The sequence below is a fragment of the Arvicanthis niloticus genome, chromosome 4, assembly GCF_011762505.2.
Source record: "Arvicanthis niloticus isolate mArvNil1 chromosome 4, mArvNil1.pat.X, whole genome shotgun sequence".
Classification (NCBI taxonomy): Eukaryota; Metazoa; Chordata; class Mammalia; order Rodentia; family Muridae; genus Arvicanthis; species Arvicanthis niloticus.
Genome location: NC_047661.1, coordinates 26,386,823 through 26,402,877, shown reverse-complemented (window position 1 = coordinate 26,402,877; position 16,055 = coordinate 26,386,823). Strand labels below are relative to the sequence as shown.

At 37.9% G+C, this 16,055-nt stretch overlaps 1 protein-coding gene across 4 annotated transcripts in view; it reads left to right on the top strand.

The window, feature by feature from the left end:
* The window catches only part of Sclt1 (sodium channel and clathrin linker 1), a 128,118-nt gene that overhangs the window by 46,328 nt on the left and 65,735 nt on the right, over positions 1-16,055 (top strand). For all 4 annotated transcript variants that reach the window (XM_076932343.1, XM_034501353.2, XM_076932344.1 and 1 more), the window contains 2 exons: positions 8,664-8,754; positions 9,207-9,298. In XM_076932343.1, coding sequence (XP_076788458.1) covers positions 8,664-8,754; positions 9,207-9,298 — 183 coding nt within the window. The remainder of the gene's footprint in view (positions 1-8,663; positions 8,755-9,206; positions 9,299-16,055) is intronic.

Sequence of the window (16,055 nt, the reverse complement as noted above, 5' to 3'; positions counted from 1 at the left end):
GGCCCACAAAAGATGCTAAGAAAATATTTTGAGTGATTAACTTACCAATTAAATAACTAAATTGTCTTTTATTGGGAGGATAAGTAAACTAGTTTAATTATATTCATGCCCCTTGCTCTTCAGTCTTTTAGAGGCACAGCTGCTTTCCTAGCCTCTCATTATTCCGAAAAAGTTTGTATTATACCTACTTTATTCAGCTCCTCAGGATGGGGTGACTACTTAGTAGTATGGTCTCCAAGTGAGCACACCTGATCAATCATCTTGATATAGTTATCGGAAGCCATTTTGTATTTTCTAGTATAGATCCAGCCTTTAAATTACATTGTATAAGTAAATGGTTTTATTAAAGAACATAAGAGCTGATGTTATACAGGTGCAGTTCTTGGTCTCATGCTATCCTATCATATTGAATGTAATAGATAAATTATGTAATAGATAAATTATGTATATTCATTGTGTTTGTTTCTTGTCATTTTTACAATGGCATAGCTTTTTCTCCAAAAGTATGTGTGCCAGTAACTTTATATACCACTTGTTTTTAAAATGTACTTTTGCCAGGTAATAGTTTTATTTTAACTGAGATAACAGATTTTTCTCAGATGTTTCATGTTTCCATTTGAATAATATTGTGTCTTCTATTATTAAAAAGCTGTGGCCAGGCGATGGTGGCGCACACCTTTAATCCCAGCACTTGGGAGGCAGAGGCAGATGGATTTCTGAGTTCGAGGCCGGGCTGGTCTACAGAGTGAGTTCCAGGACAGCCAGGGCTACACAGAGAAACCCTGTCTCAAAAAACAAAACAACAACAAAAACAAAACAAAAAAAAAAAAAGCTGCGGAAATCTGGAACTCGTGTACCACTAGTTTTGATTCATGGTGTCTCTTGGGATCTCTCCCTTGTGAGAAGTGGCCTCAAGCAGATGTGCTTAGTCATAGGATTGCCAGATGGCTCCTTATGTGTAGGCAGCTAGCTTTCTAGCTTTCTGAGCAGAGAAAACAAAGGATAGCGGCTTTCCTGTCATTCTTTTTCTTCACAGTGTTTAACCTTAACGTTATTTAAGGGCTGATTGTAATTATATTTTTTTAAATTTTTATTTATTTACATTTTAAATAATGTCCCCCTTCCCAGTTTCTCCTTCACAAACTTCCTGTCCCATCCCCCTTCCCACCTGCTTCCATGAGGGTGCTCCCTGACCCAACATCCACTCCCACCTCACTGCCCTAGCATTCTCCTACCCTGGGGCATCAAGCCTTCACAGGACCAAGGGCCTCCCCTCTCATTGATGGCAGATAAGGCCATCCTCTGCTACATAAGCAGCTGGAGCCATGCGTCCTCCCCCCACCCCCCTGTGTATTCTTTGGTTGGTGGTTTAGTCCCTGGGAGCTCTGAGGGGTCTGGTTGGTTGATATTGTTCGTCTTTTAAATGTTTGTTTCTCTTACTCGTTGAAGAAGAAAGAATATTTGATCTTGTCGAGCACATGCAGCAACTCTTTAATATTAGGATTTTTTTGTTTCATGAGTTGTTCAAAGGTAAAACAAAACAATACAGCATTGCTCAAAAGTTTTGCATCTAATAATAAAGGACTAAGAATGTTTCGTTGATATTTATAATCGTCTTTGGCAAATATTCTGCATTCATACACGTGTTTAGGTTGTGCTTTGTGGTATGTTGCGTGAGAAGCATAGACTCTGTACTCAGCCTTACTTTTACATTCTAGCCCCGCATTGCCTTAGTCCATTTCAGGTATTTAACAAAATACCTTAGAGTAAAATAGGTTAGAAACACCATAAAGTTATTTCTTTATAGTACTAGAGGATGGCAAGCCTAAGATCAAGACACCAGCAGTTTCCATATCCAGTGAGGGCTCTGCTTCATAAATTATACCTTCTTCATTGACTTTACATGGTGGGAGGGACAAGAAGCCTCACTCAGGCCTCTTTTACAAGGCCGCTGATCTTATTTTTGAGGCTTCCACAATCATAATTTTATCATCTACCAAACATCATACCTAAGACCATCGCATGAGAGGAGAGATACATGCAGACTAGCTGCTGTTTACTGATGGATGGTTTGAGCAGACTGCTAAGTGCATGAAGTTCAGCTTCTTCATCTATCTAGGAGAGCTAAAGTGCCGCCCTGCATGCAGTGTACAATGGACTCTAACACTGTATTTAAGCACATCAGTTCTTCTTTAGTATCTAGTCTGTCTATATAGGAAAGTATCTTTTCGTATCATTTCAATAACTATGCTTTGTGTTCTTAAAAGTTTAGTTCCCTTTTGCAAGGTTCTTTTGAATCCTCCTCTCTCAGACATACTTGCTGACATTCTGGTTCTGATTTTTCTCTTCCATCCTCTGAAATTGCCTTGAAGAATCTGTTTATTTTACTTATTGTGGTATTACCTTTTCTGAGTATTTTGTATTTGTTCCTGAATTTCCTCTCTGACCTTTGAGGCAATTTCTCAGCTTCCATTGTCTTCTTTATTTTCTCATCTGACATATTGAAAACTAGATATTTTTAAAATTTCTATCCATTTTACTCAATTTCCCCTCTTTCCTTAAGTCTACCCTACCTAAGTTTATTAATATCAGTGTTTCCCCAATACATACATTTAGCATTGATCTGCTTTATTGACCTCAAAACTTGAATTGCTAGGTCATTAGTTTATTTGGTTTGTTATTGTTATTTTGTTTTGCTAGGGTTTTACTTTATTGACCCAAGTTGAAGTTGAGCTCATTAGATCGTCCAGGCTGACCTCAAACTTGGTATCTTCCAGTTTCAGCCTCTTGTGTGCTGGGATTATATACAAGTACCACCTTACCTAGCTAAGCTTTGTGTTTTTCACTAACAGATACTCAGCTTCTGTAAAAAATTATTTTAGGAGGCTAAGCAGATTGTATAGCCTGTAAAGTATTTCAGTGTAAGTAAGAGAATGACTGAGTTCTATCCCTGGAATTCTCATGGACTAGCTGAGTGTGGTACTGTACACTCAGGATACCAGTGCTGGGAAGAAAAGACAGGTGGATCCCAGGGCTCATTGGCCAGCCAGCCCACCCTAATTAGAGAGGTCCAATACTTGTAAAGTAGTAAATCAGGTTTAAAGAAATAGGAGAATGTGATGTGTGTGTCTGTCTGTCTCTCTGTCTGTATGTCTGTGTGTATGTTAAGGCTTCTAAAACTCACTGCTGTAGGATTGTCCACACATGAACAATGAGTAAAACATGAAGACTCAGTTGTCCTTAGAGCTGGTATTTCATCTTCTCTCCTTTGCACTCATTTATTGTGTTCTTACTTGTCTTCAAAAGGGTTAATAAAGTGTGGTCTCTGCCTTCAGATTGTAGTCCATCTTCTATGAACTCATAATTTCACAAGGGAAAATTCATTTAGTATTGATTGTAATGTAGTATGGTCTGTTAATGTACAAGAAATTATGTCTTATAAGGATTGCAATTTAGGATTTTTTTTTTTTTTTGCTGTTCTTTTTTTTCCAGTTCTTTTTTCTTTTTTAAATATATTTTTATTGGATATTTTATTCACACTTCAGATATCATCCCCTTTCCCCATTTCCCCTCCCTAGAAAACCCGTATCCCATGCCCCCTTCTCCTTTTTTGTTTTATACAATTTTTTGATGTTAATCAAAGGCTTTGGTGATGCTCATTATCAATCAGAAGTGTAACCCAATACCCAACCTAGATATATCAACTATCTTTGACTGGCGGAGACACTCTAACATCTCTCTCTCTCTCTCTCTCTCTCTCTCTCTCTCTCTCTCTCTCTCTCTCTCTCTCTCTCATCACCTGGCTGCTCCTCTCCTTACTCCTCCCACCTTAGCTCCTCCTACATATTACCCTTCCTGTTAAAATAAAACTTTTCTCTTAAAATACAATTAGAGCATAATTATGCCAATTTGTACCAGTGAGGTACAAGATAGTCCTAATACCCAGTCCATCATTTTGTTGACTAACCAGAACCTCTGTCATCTCTCCTTACTAAAACACTTAATTCTGAACCTGGCTTTTTTCTTGGCTTTAGAATGAATGTCAGCTGAAAACCATCCTCTCAAATCTTTTCTCTCAAAGTAAATAGCCTGGATTGGCTATGAGACTATAAGTTTTCAACCCTGTCAGAAATCCAGAATGACTGAGTTAACTAAAATTATGGGAAGCACAAAGCATAGCTTCTAAAACTTAGCCAATTTATAGAGACCGCTGAACACCTGGACACTCCCTATACTACAAAATGTTGGAGCATCTGATCTTCCGCCTTCTGGCCCAGGATCATCTGACAGACCTTAGTGCTGCAGAATTATTAAGGGCTGATTACTCTGTCTAGGCAGATATAATCAGTCTACTATTCTTCAAGTGTGTCCTTTTCTGGACAGTAATTTGTCTGTAGATGAAAAGAGGCAATTCTTGCCTAGTGGCTGTCTCCCCACAACGGGAGTAACTCCAAAGATGCTCAATTTCTTCTTAGAAGCCAATACAGGAAGCTGTCAGGAGCAGACAGGTCTCTAATCAAAGTGAACATTAATACAGAAATGTTTGTAACGTCAATTCTGTGGACTTCTGATGTTTTGAAGTAAGGTAATCTAGACTGTTGTCTGTTAACTCCTCTCAGCTATTTCTAAATAAAATATAAAAAACACCCTAACAATAAACTCCAAGCCATGAATTTGCTATAGGCCCTTAACTCACAGGCTATCTCAAATCAGTTAAAAAAGTTAAAGAAGGACTAGGTCTAAGCCTTGTATTCCTTTTTTTTTTTTTTTTTTTTTTATTTACATTTCAGATGCCATCCCCTTTCCCCATTTCCCCTCCCTAGAAAACCCCTATCCCATGCCCCCTTTTCCTTTTTGCTTTTATACAATTTTTTTAAATGTTAATCAAAGGCTTTATACAGCCTTGTATTCCTAAATGTGTTATACAGGCACAATGCCTATGAGTGTATCAATATTCATCTCACTTTTATATCAATAAGAAGCTCGTACCAATGAAAAGCTTAAATTTGAAATCAAAGTAAATTTTGTACCATTTAAGAAATTATAACTTCATCTTAATAACAATTATGCATATTTCTATCAATAGGTTATGGCTATGCAGTAAATCCTAGCTAATCCTCCCTGTTCCAACAAAACCACTACTTTTCCCTAGAAAGACAGCCCAATATTAACCTCAATCCAAAGCCCAGTGAATAGGGGTACCGACTCCTCATTAACTTCTTCAAGCTGATTATGGGCATTGAGATATTAGAAGAGGGGCGGGGGAGGAGTAAATTGATAAGCCTCTGACTCTGTGTCTTCACTGCATCCAGCTGGAATTGCAGGACATTAGAGGTTCGAGCAGGTCTGCTCATCGTGCTTGATGAGTAGATACACCGAGGCTGTGTATTCTGCAATGTACAATTCTCAAAACAAATTTTAGTATCAAGATATTTTTTGTTTGAATTCTGGAATCTAGTCTTCTGGTGGCCTGCCTCTGTAATGTCTAATCCATATAATTCTGGGAGTTTCTATGAGGGTGTGCTCCCACCATCCTCCCATTTTCACCTCCCTGCTCTCAAATTCCCCAACACTAGGGAATCCAAGCTTTCAGGCACCTAGGCCGTCCACTTCCACTGATGCCTAACCCTTTACCCCATTCCCCCTCCTCCAATTACTATGAGGGTGTGCTCCCACCATCCTCTCATTCCCGCCTCCCTGCTCTTGCAATTCCCCAACACTAGGGAATCCAAACTTTCAGGCATCAAGGCTGTCTACTTCCACTGATGCCTGGCAAGGCCACCCTCAACTTCTTATACAGGTGGAGCCATGAGTCCCTCCTTTGTGTTCTCAGGCTGGAGATTTTTAGAGTGGCTACTCCAGCTTGTTTCTTAGGACCATTTGCTTGAAAAATTGTTTTTTATCCTTTTTCTCTAAGGTAGAGTCTGTCTTTGTCACTGAGGTGGGTTTCCTATATGCAGCAAAATGCTGGGTCCTGTTTATGTATCCAGTCCATTAGCCTATGTCTTTTAATTGAGGAATTGAGTCCATTGATGTTAAGAGATTTTTAAGGAACAGTTATTGTTGCTTCCATTATTTTTGTTATTAAAGATGAAATTATCTTTGTGTGGCTATCTTCTTTTGGATTTGTTAGAAGAGGATTACTTTCTTGCTCTTTCTAGGGTATGATTTCCCTCCTTATTTTGGAGCTTTCCTGCTATTATCCTTTGTAATGCTGGGTTTGTGGAAAGATATTATGTAAATTTGGTTTTGTCGTGGAATATCTTGGCTTCTCCATCTATGGTAATTGAGAGTTTTGCTGGGTATAGTAGCCTGGGCTGGCATTTGTGTTCTCTTAGGGTCTGTATGACATCTGTCCAGCATCTTCTAGCTTTTGTAGTATCTGGTGAGAAGTCTGGTGTAATTCTGATAGGTCTGCCTTTATATGTTAATTGGCCTTTTTCCCTTACTGCATTTAATATTCTTTCTTTGTTTTGTACACTTGGTGTTTTGATTATTATGTGACTGGAGGTATTTCTTTTCCGGTCTAGTCTATTTGTCGTTCTATAGGCTTCTTGTATGTTTATGGGCATCTTGTTCTTTAGATTAGGGAAGTTTTCTTCTATAATTTTGTTGAAGATATTTATTGGCACTTTAAGTTGGGAATCTTCACTCTCATCTATACCTATTATTCTTAGGTTTGGTCTTCTCATTGTGTCCTGAATTTCCTGGATATTTTGTGTTAAGAACTTTTTGTATTTTGCATTTTCTTTGACAAAATATAGTGTCAATATTTTCTATGGTATCTTCTGCACCTGAGATTTTCTCTTCTATCTCTTATATTCTGTTGGTGATGCTTGCGTCTATGACTACTGATTTCTTTCTTAGGTTTTCTATCTCCAGGGTAGTCTCCCTTTGTGATTTCTTGATTGTTTCTACTTCCATTTTTATGTCCTGGATGGTTTTGTTCAATTCCTTCACCTGTTTGGTTGTGTTCTCTTGTAATTCTTTAAGGGATTTTTGTGTTTCCTCTTTAAAGGCTTCTACCAGTTTACCTGTGTTCTCCTGAAATTCTTTGAGAGTGTTATTTATGTCCTTCTTAAAGTTCTCTATCATCATCATTAGAAGTGATTTTAAATCTGAATCTTGCTTTCCTGGTGATATGGGGAATTCAGGACTTTATTGTGTGGGAGAACTAGGGTTTAATGATGCCAAGTACCCTGGGTTGCTGATGCTTATGTTCTTGCACTTGCCTTTCACCATCTGGATCTCCTTAGTGCTACCTACCCTATCTCTGACTGGAACCTGCCTTTCCTATTATCTTGGTTGTATCAGAACTGTGTGGGATGGGTGTTACTACTGGGGTTAGAGCTGGGGCCCAAAATCTACTCAGTGCTCAGGCATGAAGAAACCAGTGCTTCTGGCCAGGAATGACTTCCTGGGTCCTAGTGGGTCCCAGTCACTCCCTGTTTGGGGCAGTTGTTGCTGTCTCCTTACCTAAGATACTTCTCGGGTTAGAGCCGTAGGGAGGCCTGCTTTCTCTGGGTTCTGTGAGATTTGGGGCAGAGCTGTAGCCTGGGATCTTCTCAGTGCTTGGGCCCAGACCAGAAGCACAATTTAGGATCTTATGTAAGCAAAGCCATTGTGGACTTGACAAGAGAAAACTTTTAATTTGGTAAATATTGAAAAATTAGAAAAAGAAAAAGAGACGTACAATAAAAATGGGAAAACCCAGAGTGTGCTCAAGGAATCATGTGCTTTGTACTCTGTTAAACCTGCAACAAAGTATGTAGGAGGATGGGGTAAGAGATGAGGCCTTGGCATTGACTGGTACTGACCTTTTTTCATATAAGGCAGTATAGAGTTTTATTCAAAAGTAATGAAAATAAAACTTGTTTTCATTTTAGCTGAGAAATACAGAAATAAATTTTAAGGTAGAATTTTAAACCTGAAGCTGGGCTGGGTGGCACCTGCCTATAATCTCAACACTTGGAGGTAGGGACCCAGAAGGATCACTGTTCCAGGTCAGCTTGAAGCCTTTGAAACTTGCCTTTGAAAAGAAAAACGGGTTGGGAGAATCATTTCTTGGAAGTGAGAGCAATGCTAAAGGTTGGGCCATAAAAACAGAGAGGAATACACACTTCACAGACAATTTAGAAGTAGACTATTTGATATCAGATAAAAATAAGGAAAGTTTTATTAGTAAGAGAAGTTTTGTTCTCTTGGCAGGCAGTGAAATGAGTTTTACCACTAGGAGTGACAGCACTGGGCTGCTGATGCCAGTGTTCTGCATGCTGAGATGCGCCCAGCAGATGCTCTTAGTCTCACATTTGACTAGAGTTCACCAGGCACTTTAATGTGCTGTACATTCACTTGTTCAGCAACCCCTGAAACAAATAGAAAAGGCAGCATTATGCTGAAATTCTTCTTTATGATGAACAAGTATTTTTTCATTAAATACATAGGATTATTTATCTAAATATTCTTTATACTCCTCTAAAGTTACCTTTTTTTTATTTGCTTTTACATGTATCTTATTAGCAATAAGGAAATTATTCAGAATTTATCTTTGGGATCCATTTTTAGTTACATAAACATTAATAATGATTTTACTAAATTTAGATTTTAGACTTTTTATTCTTTATGGTCTCTAACATAACACATGAATTTACTTTCTTCTTCAGGCAAGCCAAGTCAGATCTGAGAGTTGCAGTAACGAAAGTGGAAGAGTTAACTAAAGTGACTGAAGGTCTTCAAGAACAGATGCTGAAGAAGGTATAGTGTTAAGAATACCTTAGTGAAGACTGTTTCTATTGGTGAGATGCTTTTCTAGAAAGACTTAATCAAACCTGTTGACATAATTTAAAGCATTATTCTGTCAGAGAAATGCTCTTTCTTATTTTGATAGCTAATAAGAGTATATTGTACCAGTTGAGTGGCTATGTAGAAACCTTTGCCTTATTTTGCCATGTGTCTAGTGGAAACATGGTGAGACACTGCCAGAAATCTACTTGCAGTAATTCTTTTGATATCTAATATGGTATTGATGATGAAGTTTGCCCCTTAACTTTTTGTATTATGTGTATTTACTTCCAAAATATATGATCTTTAAACTTACATTTTAGAATTCTAGTAACAAAACTTTGTAGTCTACTGTGTTTTTCATGCTGTAAATGGTGTTTGTATATTACATTCTCAAATGCTTCAAGAGGATCTTTACTTTCTAGGAGGAAGATATTATGTCTGCACAAGGAAAAGAGGAAGCATCTGATAGACATGTTCAGCAGTTACAGTCTAGTATAAAACAGTTAGAGTCAAGGTAATGCTTCTGTGTCTCTACAGTTTGCATATGTAAAACACAGTAGAGTTTCAATTATATTTATTGGAAGAGGTATCTTATAAATGCTAAATCAAAACTATAATCATGGGCTTAAAATCTTAACATTTGTTTACAGTTGTATCGTTATACTTTGAACATATGTTCAAAATCATTTACCTGGGCATGGGAGCACATGCCTTTAATTCTAGCACTCAAAAAGTTGGAGCTAGAGGATCTCTGTTAGTTCCAGGGTAGTCTAGTGTACTTAGTGAATCCCAGGATAGCTAGGGCTATATAGGAACTCTGTCTTTAAAATTTTTTTTATATAATGAATATAGAGTCTAGACATTCATGCAGAATACATTGATTCATGTCACAATTTTGAAAGTTGGACCAAATTTATTCTAGTGCTCTTCTTTTTCCCTAAAGAAATTAACTCTTGTTTACCATGATATTTGTGTTACTAGATATTATATGGTTCCTAGAGCCCCTATCAGTAAAGCCTCTGAGTCTGAACATTCACCCACATTAAGAGAAAGTAATGTAATATGTAAATGAAAAAATACATACATAGAGAGAGTTTTTGGAGAGAGAGAAAGAGAGAGAGAGAGAGAGAGAGAGAGAGAGAGAGAGAGAGAGAGAGAGAAAGCCAAACCTAGGAGAAATCCTCAGTCTGTCTCTGCCTTACCTAACAGTACTACAACTTAAACAAAAAATGAAATTAAATCCAGAAGATGTACATATATAGATTTAGTTATGGGCACCAGTAAAGATGATAAGCTTTTCTCCTGTCACCAGGGGCTTGGGTTTATGAGAAGAAATGCTTTGTTTCCCAACATGGTATTCATTATGACCTGTACCTTGCCTCTACAATACTATTGCACAAAAGACACCTTTATTTTCAGTCCTTTTGATTTAAGCATATAGATTTTTTAAGTATTTGTAGTTGTTCTTAGAAACAGAAAGCCCTTCTTCTAAAATATGCTAAAAATTTCTAAATCATAGTATCTGAAGAAATTAGATACTTCCCCAAATTCTCTATAATTCTACATTTTAGTAAACAATACAGTTAATGTCTAAATAACCATTGAAACAGAAGACAATGAATGTCAGCTTTTAACTATTCATTAATGTTCTTGGACCACAAATTCTGTAAGAAAGAGTATGTCTAGGAGCTGAATGCTGTAGATTATTCCTGCCTCTTAAAACATTCAGTGTGTCAGGAAAGCCCTGTAGGCTGCAAATTGATCCTTAGCTTTATTGTTCCCTATAAGTCAAGCTGCCAGTACCAGTCTTTCCTGTATTCTTGGGAACTCTAATTTTCAATTGCCCTTCCCATCTGTTTTTCAATCACTAATCTCTCCCTCATGGCTATTATAAAATGATGTAATTTTTTGATAATACCATTTACCTTTTGTGGGAAACATTTTTTCATTAATAATTTATTCCCTTTACATTCTGACTGTAGCTCCTTCCTCTTGTCCTCTGAGTCCTACCCTCACAAGCCTCTCCCCTGTTACTCCCTCCTATTCTCCTTAGAGAAGAGGAAGCCCCCCATGTGTACCAACATGCCCTGGCATATAAAGTCATAACAGTACTAAGCATTTCGTCTCCCACTGAGGCCAGACAAGCCATCCCATCTAGCTGAAGGGGATCCGAAGACAGACAACAGAATCAGAGACAGTACCCTACTCCAGTTCTTAGGGGACTCACATAACCAAGCTGCATATCTGCTGCAAATGTATAGGGGGGCTATGTCTAGCTCATGCATGCTGGTTGGTGGTTTAATCTCTGTGAGCCTCCATGGGTCCAGGTTAGTTGACTCTGTAAGTCTTCTTGTGCTGATCTTGACCTCTCCAGCTCCCTCAGTCCTTCCCCTGACTCTTGTACAAGGCTCAACAAACTCCGCCTAATGTTTGGCTGTGGATCTCTACATATACTTTCATCAGGTGCTAGATGAAGCCTCTCAGAAGACAGCTATGATAGGGTCCTGTCCGCAGGCATAGCATAGCATTATTAATAGTCTCAGGGGTTGGCTCTCTACCCTTGGGTGGATCTCAAGTTGGGCCAGTCATTGGATGGCCTTCTCTCAGTCTCTGCTCCATCTTTATCCCTGTACATCTAGTAGGCAAAACAAATTTTGGGTTGAGGGTTTTGTGGGTAGGTTGGTATCCCCTCCCTCCACTGGAAGTCCCACCTGGCTACAAGAGGTGGCCACTTCAGTGGCCTCAGCTGCTAGTAGTCTCATCTAAGGTCACCCCCATAGACTCCAAGGAGCCCTCCCTGTCCCAGGCTCTGGCTCATCACAGAGATGCCCCACCACCACCAACAATTTCCATTCTCTCTCCCATCCCTATCTGCCCCAACACACATACATGATTCCCACCCCAGATCCCCTCCCCTTCCAGTTCCCTTCCTCCATCCACCTCCAATGTCTAATTTATCCTTCTCAAAGTTAGATTCAAGCATCCTGTATTGGGCCTTCCTTTTTACTTAGCTTCTTCAAATCTGTGAATAGTAGCATAGTTATCCTATAATTTGTGATTAATGTCCACTATAAGTGAGTACATAACATGTTTGTCTTCCTGGGTCTGGGTTACCTCACTCAGGATGGTATTTTTTGGTTCCATCCATTTGCCTAAAATTTTCATGATGTCTTCATTTTTAATAACTGAGTAGTATTCAATAGTATAAATGAACCACATTTTCTTTATCCATTCTTCAGTTGAGGGACATCTAGATTGCTTCCAGTCTCTGGCTATTACAAATAAAGCTATTATGAACATAGTTGAACAAGAGTCTTTGTGGGATGTTCAAGTATCTTTTGGGTATATGCCCAGGAGTTACCACTGGGTCTTGAGGTAGAACTAGTCCCAGTTTTCTAAGAAACCACCAGTTTGGTTTCCAAGGTGGTTGTATACAAGTTTGCACTCCCAGCAGCAATGCAGAAGTGGTCCTCTTTATGCACATCTTCACCAGCATGTGCTACCTCTTGAGTTTTTGATCTTAGCCATTCTGATAGGTTTAAGATGGAACCTTAGAGTTGTTTTGATTTGCATTTCCTTGATGACTAAGAGCTTTGAACATTTCTTCAGGTGTTTCTCAGCCATTCAAGATTCCTCTGTTGAGAATTCCCTGTTTATTTCTGTAACCCATTTTAATTGGGTTATTTGGGTGGTTGGTATCTAATTTTTTGAGTTCTTCATAAATTTTGGATATTAGCCATCTATCAGATATAGGGTTGGTGAAGATCCTTTTCCAATCTGTAGGCTGCCATTTTGTCCTATTGACAGTGTCCTTTGCCTTACAGAAGCTTTGCAGTTAGTTTCATGAGGTCCCATTTATCAATTGTTAATCTTAGAGCCTAAGCCATTGGTGTTCTATTTAGGAACATGTCTACTGTGCCAATGCTGTCAAGGGAATTTCCCACATTCTCTTCTATGAGATTTAGTATATCCAGTTTTATGTTAAAGTCCTTGATCCACTTGGACTTGAGTTTTGTGCAGGATGATATAGAAAAGGATCTATTTTCATTCTTCTACATGCAGACATCCAGTTAGACCAGCACCATTAGTTGAAGATGCTTTTTCTTTTTCCATTGTATGATTTTGACTTCTTTGTCATAAATCAAGTGTCCATGTGGGTTTATTTTCTGGGTCTTTGATTCTATTCCATTGATCAATATGTCTGTTTTTATGCCAATACTATGCAGTTTTTATTACTGTTGCTCTGTAGAGGACAGTTTGAAATCATGGAAGGTGACAACTCCAAAAGTTCTTTTGTTGTACAGGATTGTTTTAGCTATCCTAAATTTTTTTGTTTTTCCACATGAAGTTGAGAATTACTCTTTTAAGATCTGTAAAGAATTGTGTTTGAATTTTTATGGGAATTGCATTTAGTCTATAGATTGATTTTGGTGAGATGGTCGTTTTTACTATGCTAATCCTACTGATCCATGAGCATGGGAGATCTTTCTGTCTTCTAATATCTTCCACAATATCTTTCCTTAGAGACTTCAAAATCTCAGGTGCCTCCTTAGCATAGTAGGCAGAGACAGCATGTCAGTCTCATAGTCTGAAGGTCCTGAGACATTTTTTTTTTGAAACTTTGAGACTCTCCCAATAATTAGGAGATATCTAGTAACTCAGGCACCAACCACTGAATTTTTGCTGTTCCTCTTACCATTGTATCCACCAAAAGGTCTCAAATGTCAGTACCCTTTTATTGCAGACTGTTGAACTATAGAACCAAGGTATATTAAAATGATCCTCTTGGTGTTCTTTTTGCTTAATCCTTTTTCTTTGTACCATTTGAACAACAGACCTTGAAAATTATATTCTAAACCTTTATTTAAATAGAGAGAAAAAATATATTTGTCCTTTTTGAAAACTAGGAAGTAGTTTTTAACATAATACCAGTGCTGAAATAATATCTTATATTCTTGGGTTAGTGATACTTAAATAACTGAGTTGTTAAATCATGGCAGAAAAATATTTTAGTACATTAATGATACATACTAATGTTTCTAATATTTCATATTTGTGTGTGCAAGTACATCTGCACATGTGCACATATATGTGAAGGTCAGAGGTCAATATCAAGTGTCTTCCTCTGTTCTTTTCTACCTTAGTTTTTGACACAGTCTGCCATAGAACCTGGAGATCCCATATGTTTGGCCTGGCTGGCTGGCAAACCCCAACGATCCCCTGTCTTTGACTTCACAGCAACAGCTTCTGAGAGCACTCTGCCACAGCTGGCTCTTTCAGTAGGTACTGTGAATCAAACACAGGTCCTCATGGTTGTGTAGAAACAACTTTTATTGATAGGGACATCTTCCCAGTGATAGCTTATATTTTTACCATAGCACTCCTTTAAGGGTTTTGACCGACCATGTTAAAAATGATGTTAAATATATATACTCCAAGTACTTTGGTGATTTTATTTACTTATAAAATGAGTAAATTATATATTTAATAAAATTGCATTATTGACATATTCATGATAGTAAAATTGACAATAATATGTCTGCCTATCTTAACTAAATGGCTAAGAATTTTGCCATTCAATATTTAGAATAGCTAAAATGGGCAGAAGAAAATGGGTATGATCTCTAAAGGAATCATTAGAATTTATCTGAGATAGAAAAAAAAAAAGAGAAGTAGTAAGCAGCTTTGTCTTTGATAGTTGTGGTTTAGATGCCCTTGGGGGTATGTGTACCTACTGAGCAGGGATAATGTTGAGAGAGCTATGATATAATTGAAATAAATACTGGGGAGGCTAGATATAATTTTCTCTGTGTTATTTGAAGAAAAAACTTTGCATCTCTGGGTGTTATGCTTGCATATATGTCTGTGTACTGCTTTTCTCCTTAGTGCCCACAGAGGCTGGAGAGAGTATAGGATCCTGAGGAGTAGTGTTTTGAGCCACTACATGGGTGCTGGAAATTAAACCCACATTCTCTTGAAGAGCAGCAGTGCTCTTAACCACTGAGCCATCTCTTAACACCCTGAAGAAAAAATTTTAACACTCTAAAGCAACTTATATGTCCACAGGTGAAACCATTTGTTCAACATGCATTGAATACTCCTAGAAAAAGAGAATGTGCTCTAAGGGCAAAAGTGTGAAAGTGAGCTGAACATATAATGTAGGTAGAAATTGCTTTTTAAGGCTGGAGGGATGACTAAACAGCAGTTAAGAGCTCTTGTTTCTTTTTCAAGAGGATCCAAATTTAGTCTTAACATCCACATTAAACAGCTCACAACTAGCTGTAACTCCAGTTCCAGGGGATTCCATGCCCTCTTCTAGCTGCTGTGCTCATCCGCACACACAATACATAACCACACAAAGATAAACACATAGTCACAAAACTTAGAAAGAAAATACAATCTCAAGTTTCTTATTCACAGTTTGGTTGGGTAGTATAAGGAGTTTCTAATCCTCTAAAAGACCATAAGCACCAGACAAATTTAAAGGATGACATTATTAAGGCTTTGCAGTCTTGAGTATGTTCATAATGAGGAATGTTTTTTAAAATAGGAAACAGTTTCACACAGGTAGATAATGAATGTGGAGTGGGTCATATGGGAGATATCAGAAAGGTTCTCAGCCTATGTGAGTACAGCTGTCTTATCAAGAGGAATAAGGGTGAGTTGATTCTGAACTCAGTGTGAGTGACCATTTCAAGTTACTCCAGGTAACATCTTCCAAACCAGAAGTGGTTACATACACTTCATAAAATGAGAGAAAACAATAAATGACTGCATTTTGTGAATGTGGCAATGAGAGCCTCAGGCAGGTATTATATTCAGGTGCTGTCTGATGATATCCTGGGATGGTTGGTTGGTAGAAATAGATGCTGCTTCAGGAAACCAAATGCATATCCCTTTCAGGAAGAGATGTACAGGAAACAGGATAGGCACTGAAAAACTAGAGTTCATGAGTTCAAGGCCAGGCTTGGATGCATAACAGACCCTGTCCAAAAAAGAACTTCAGCTAATAAAATCATAAGGTACAGAATATAAAGCACATATTGAATAATTTTGGAAAGAGTAAGCCATCTTTTTCATATATGAGGAAGTTTTTTACTGCCTTTACCTTTCCCCAAGGCAGCATAACCATTCTTAGTTTCAGAATCAAATTTTCTTTCAATTTTAAAGCAGAAAATAAAAGAACAATGAAGTTGGATAAAAAAAGTAGTTACACAAGGGTAAAAGTTCTTGAGAAAATATAGCTAATTTTCCTTCAGTTTTTTTAGAAA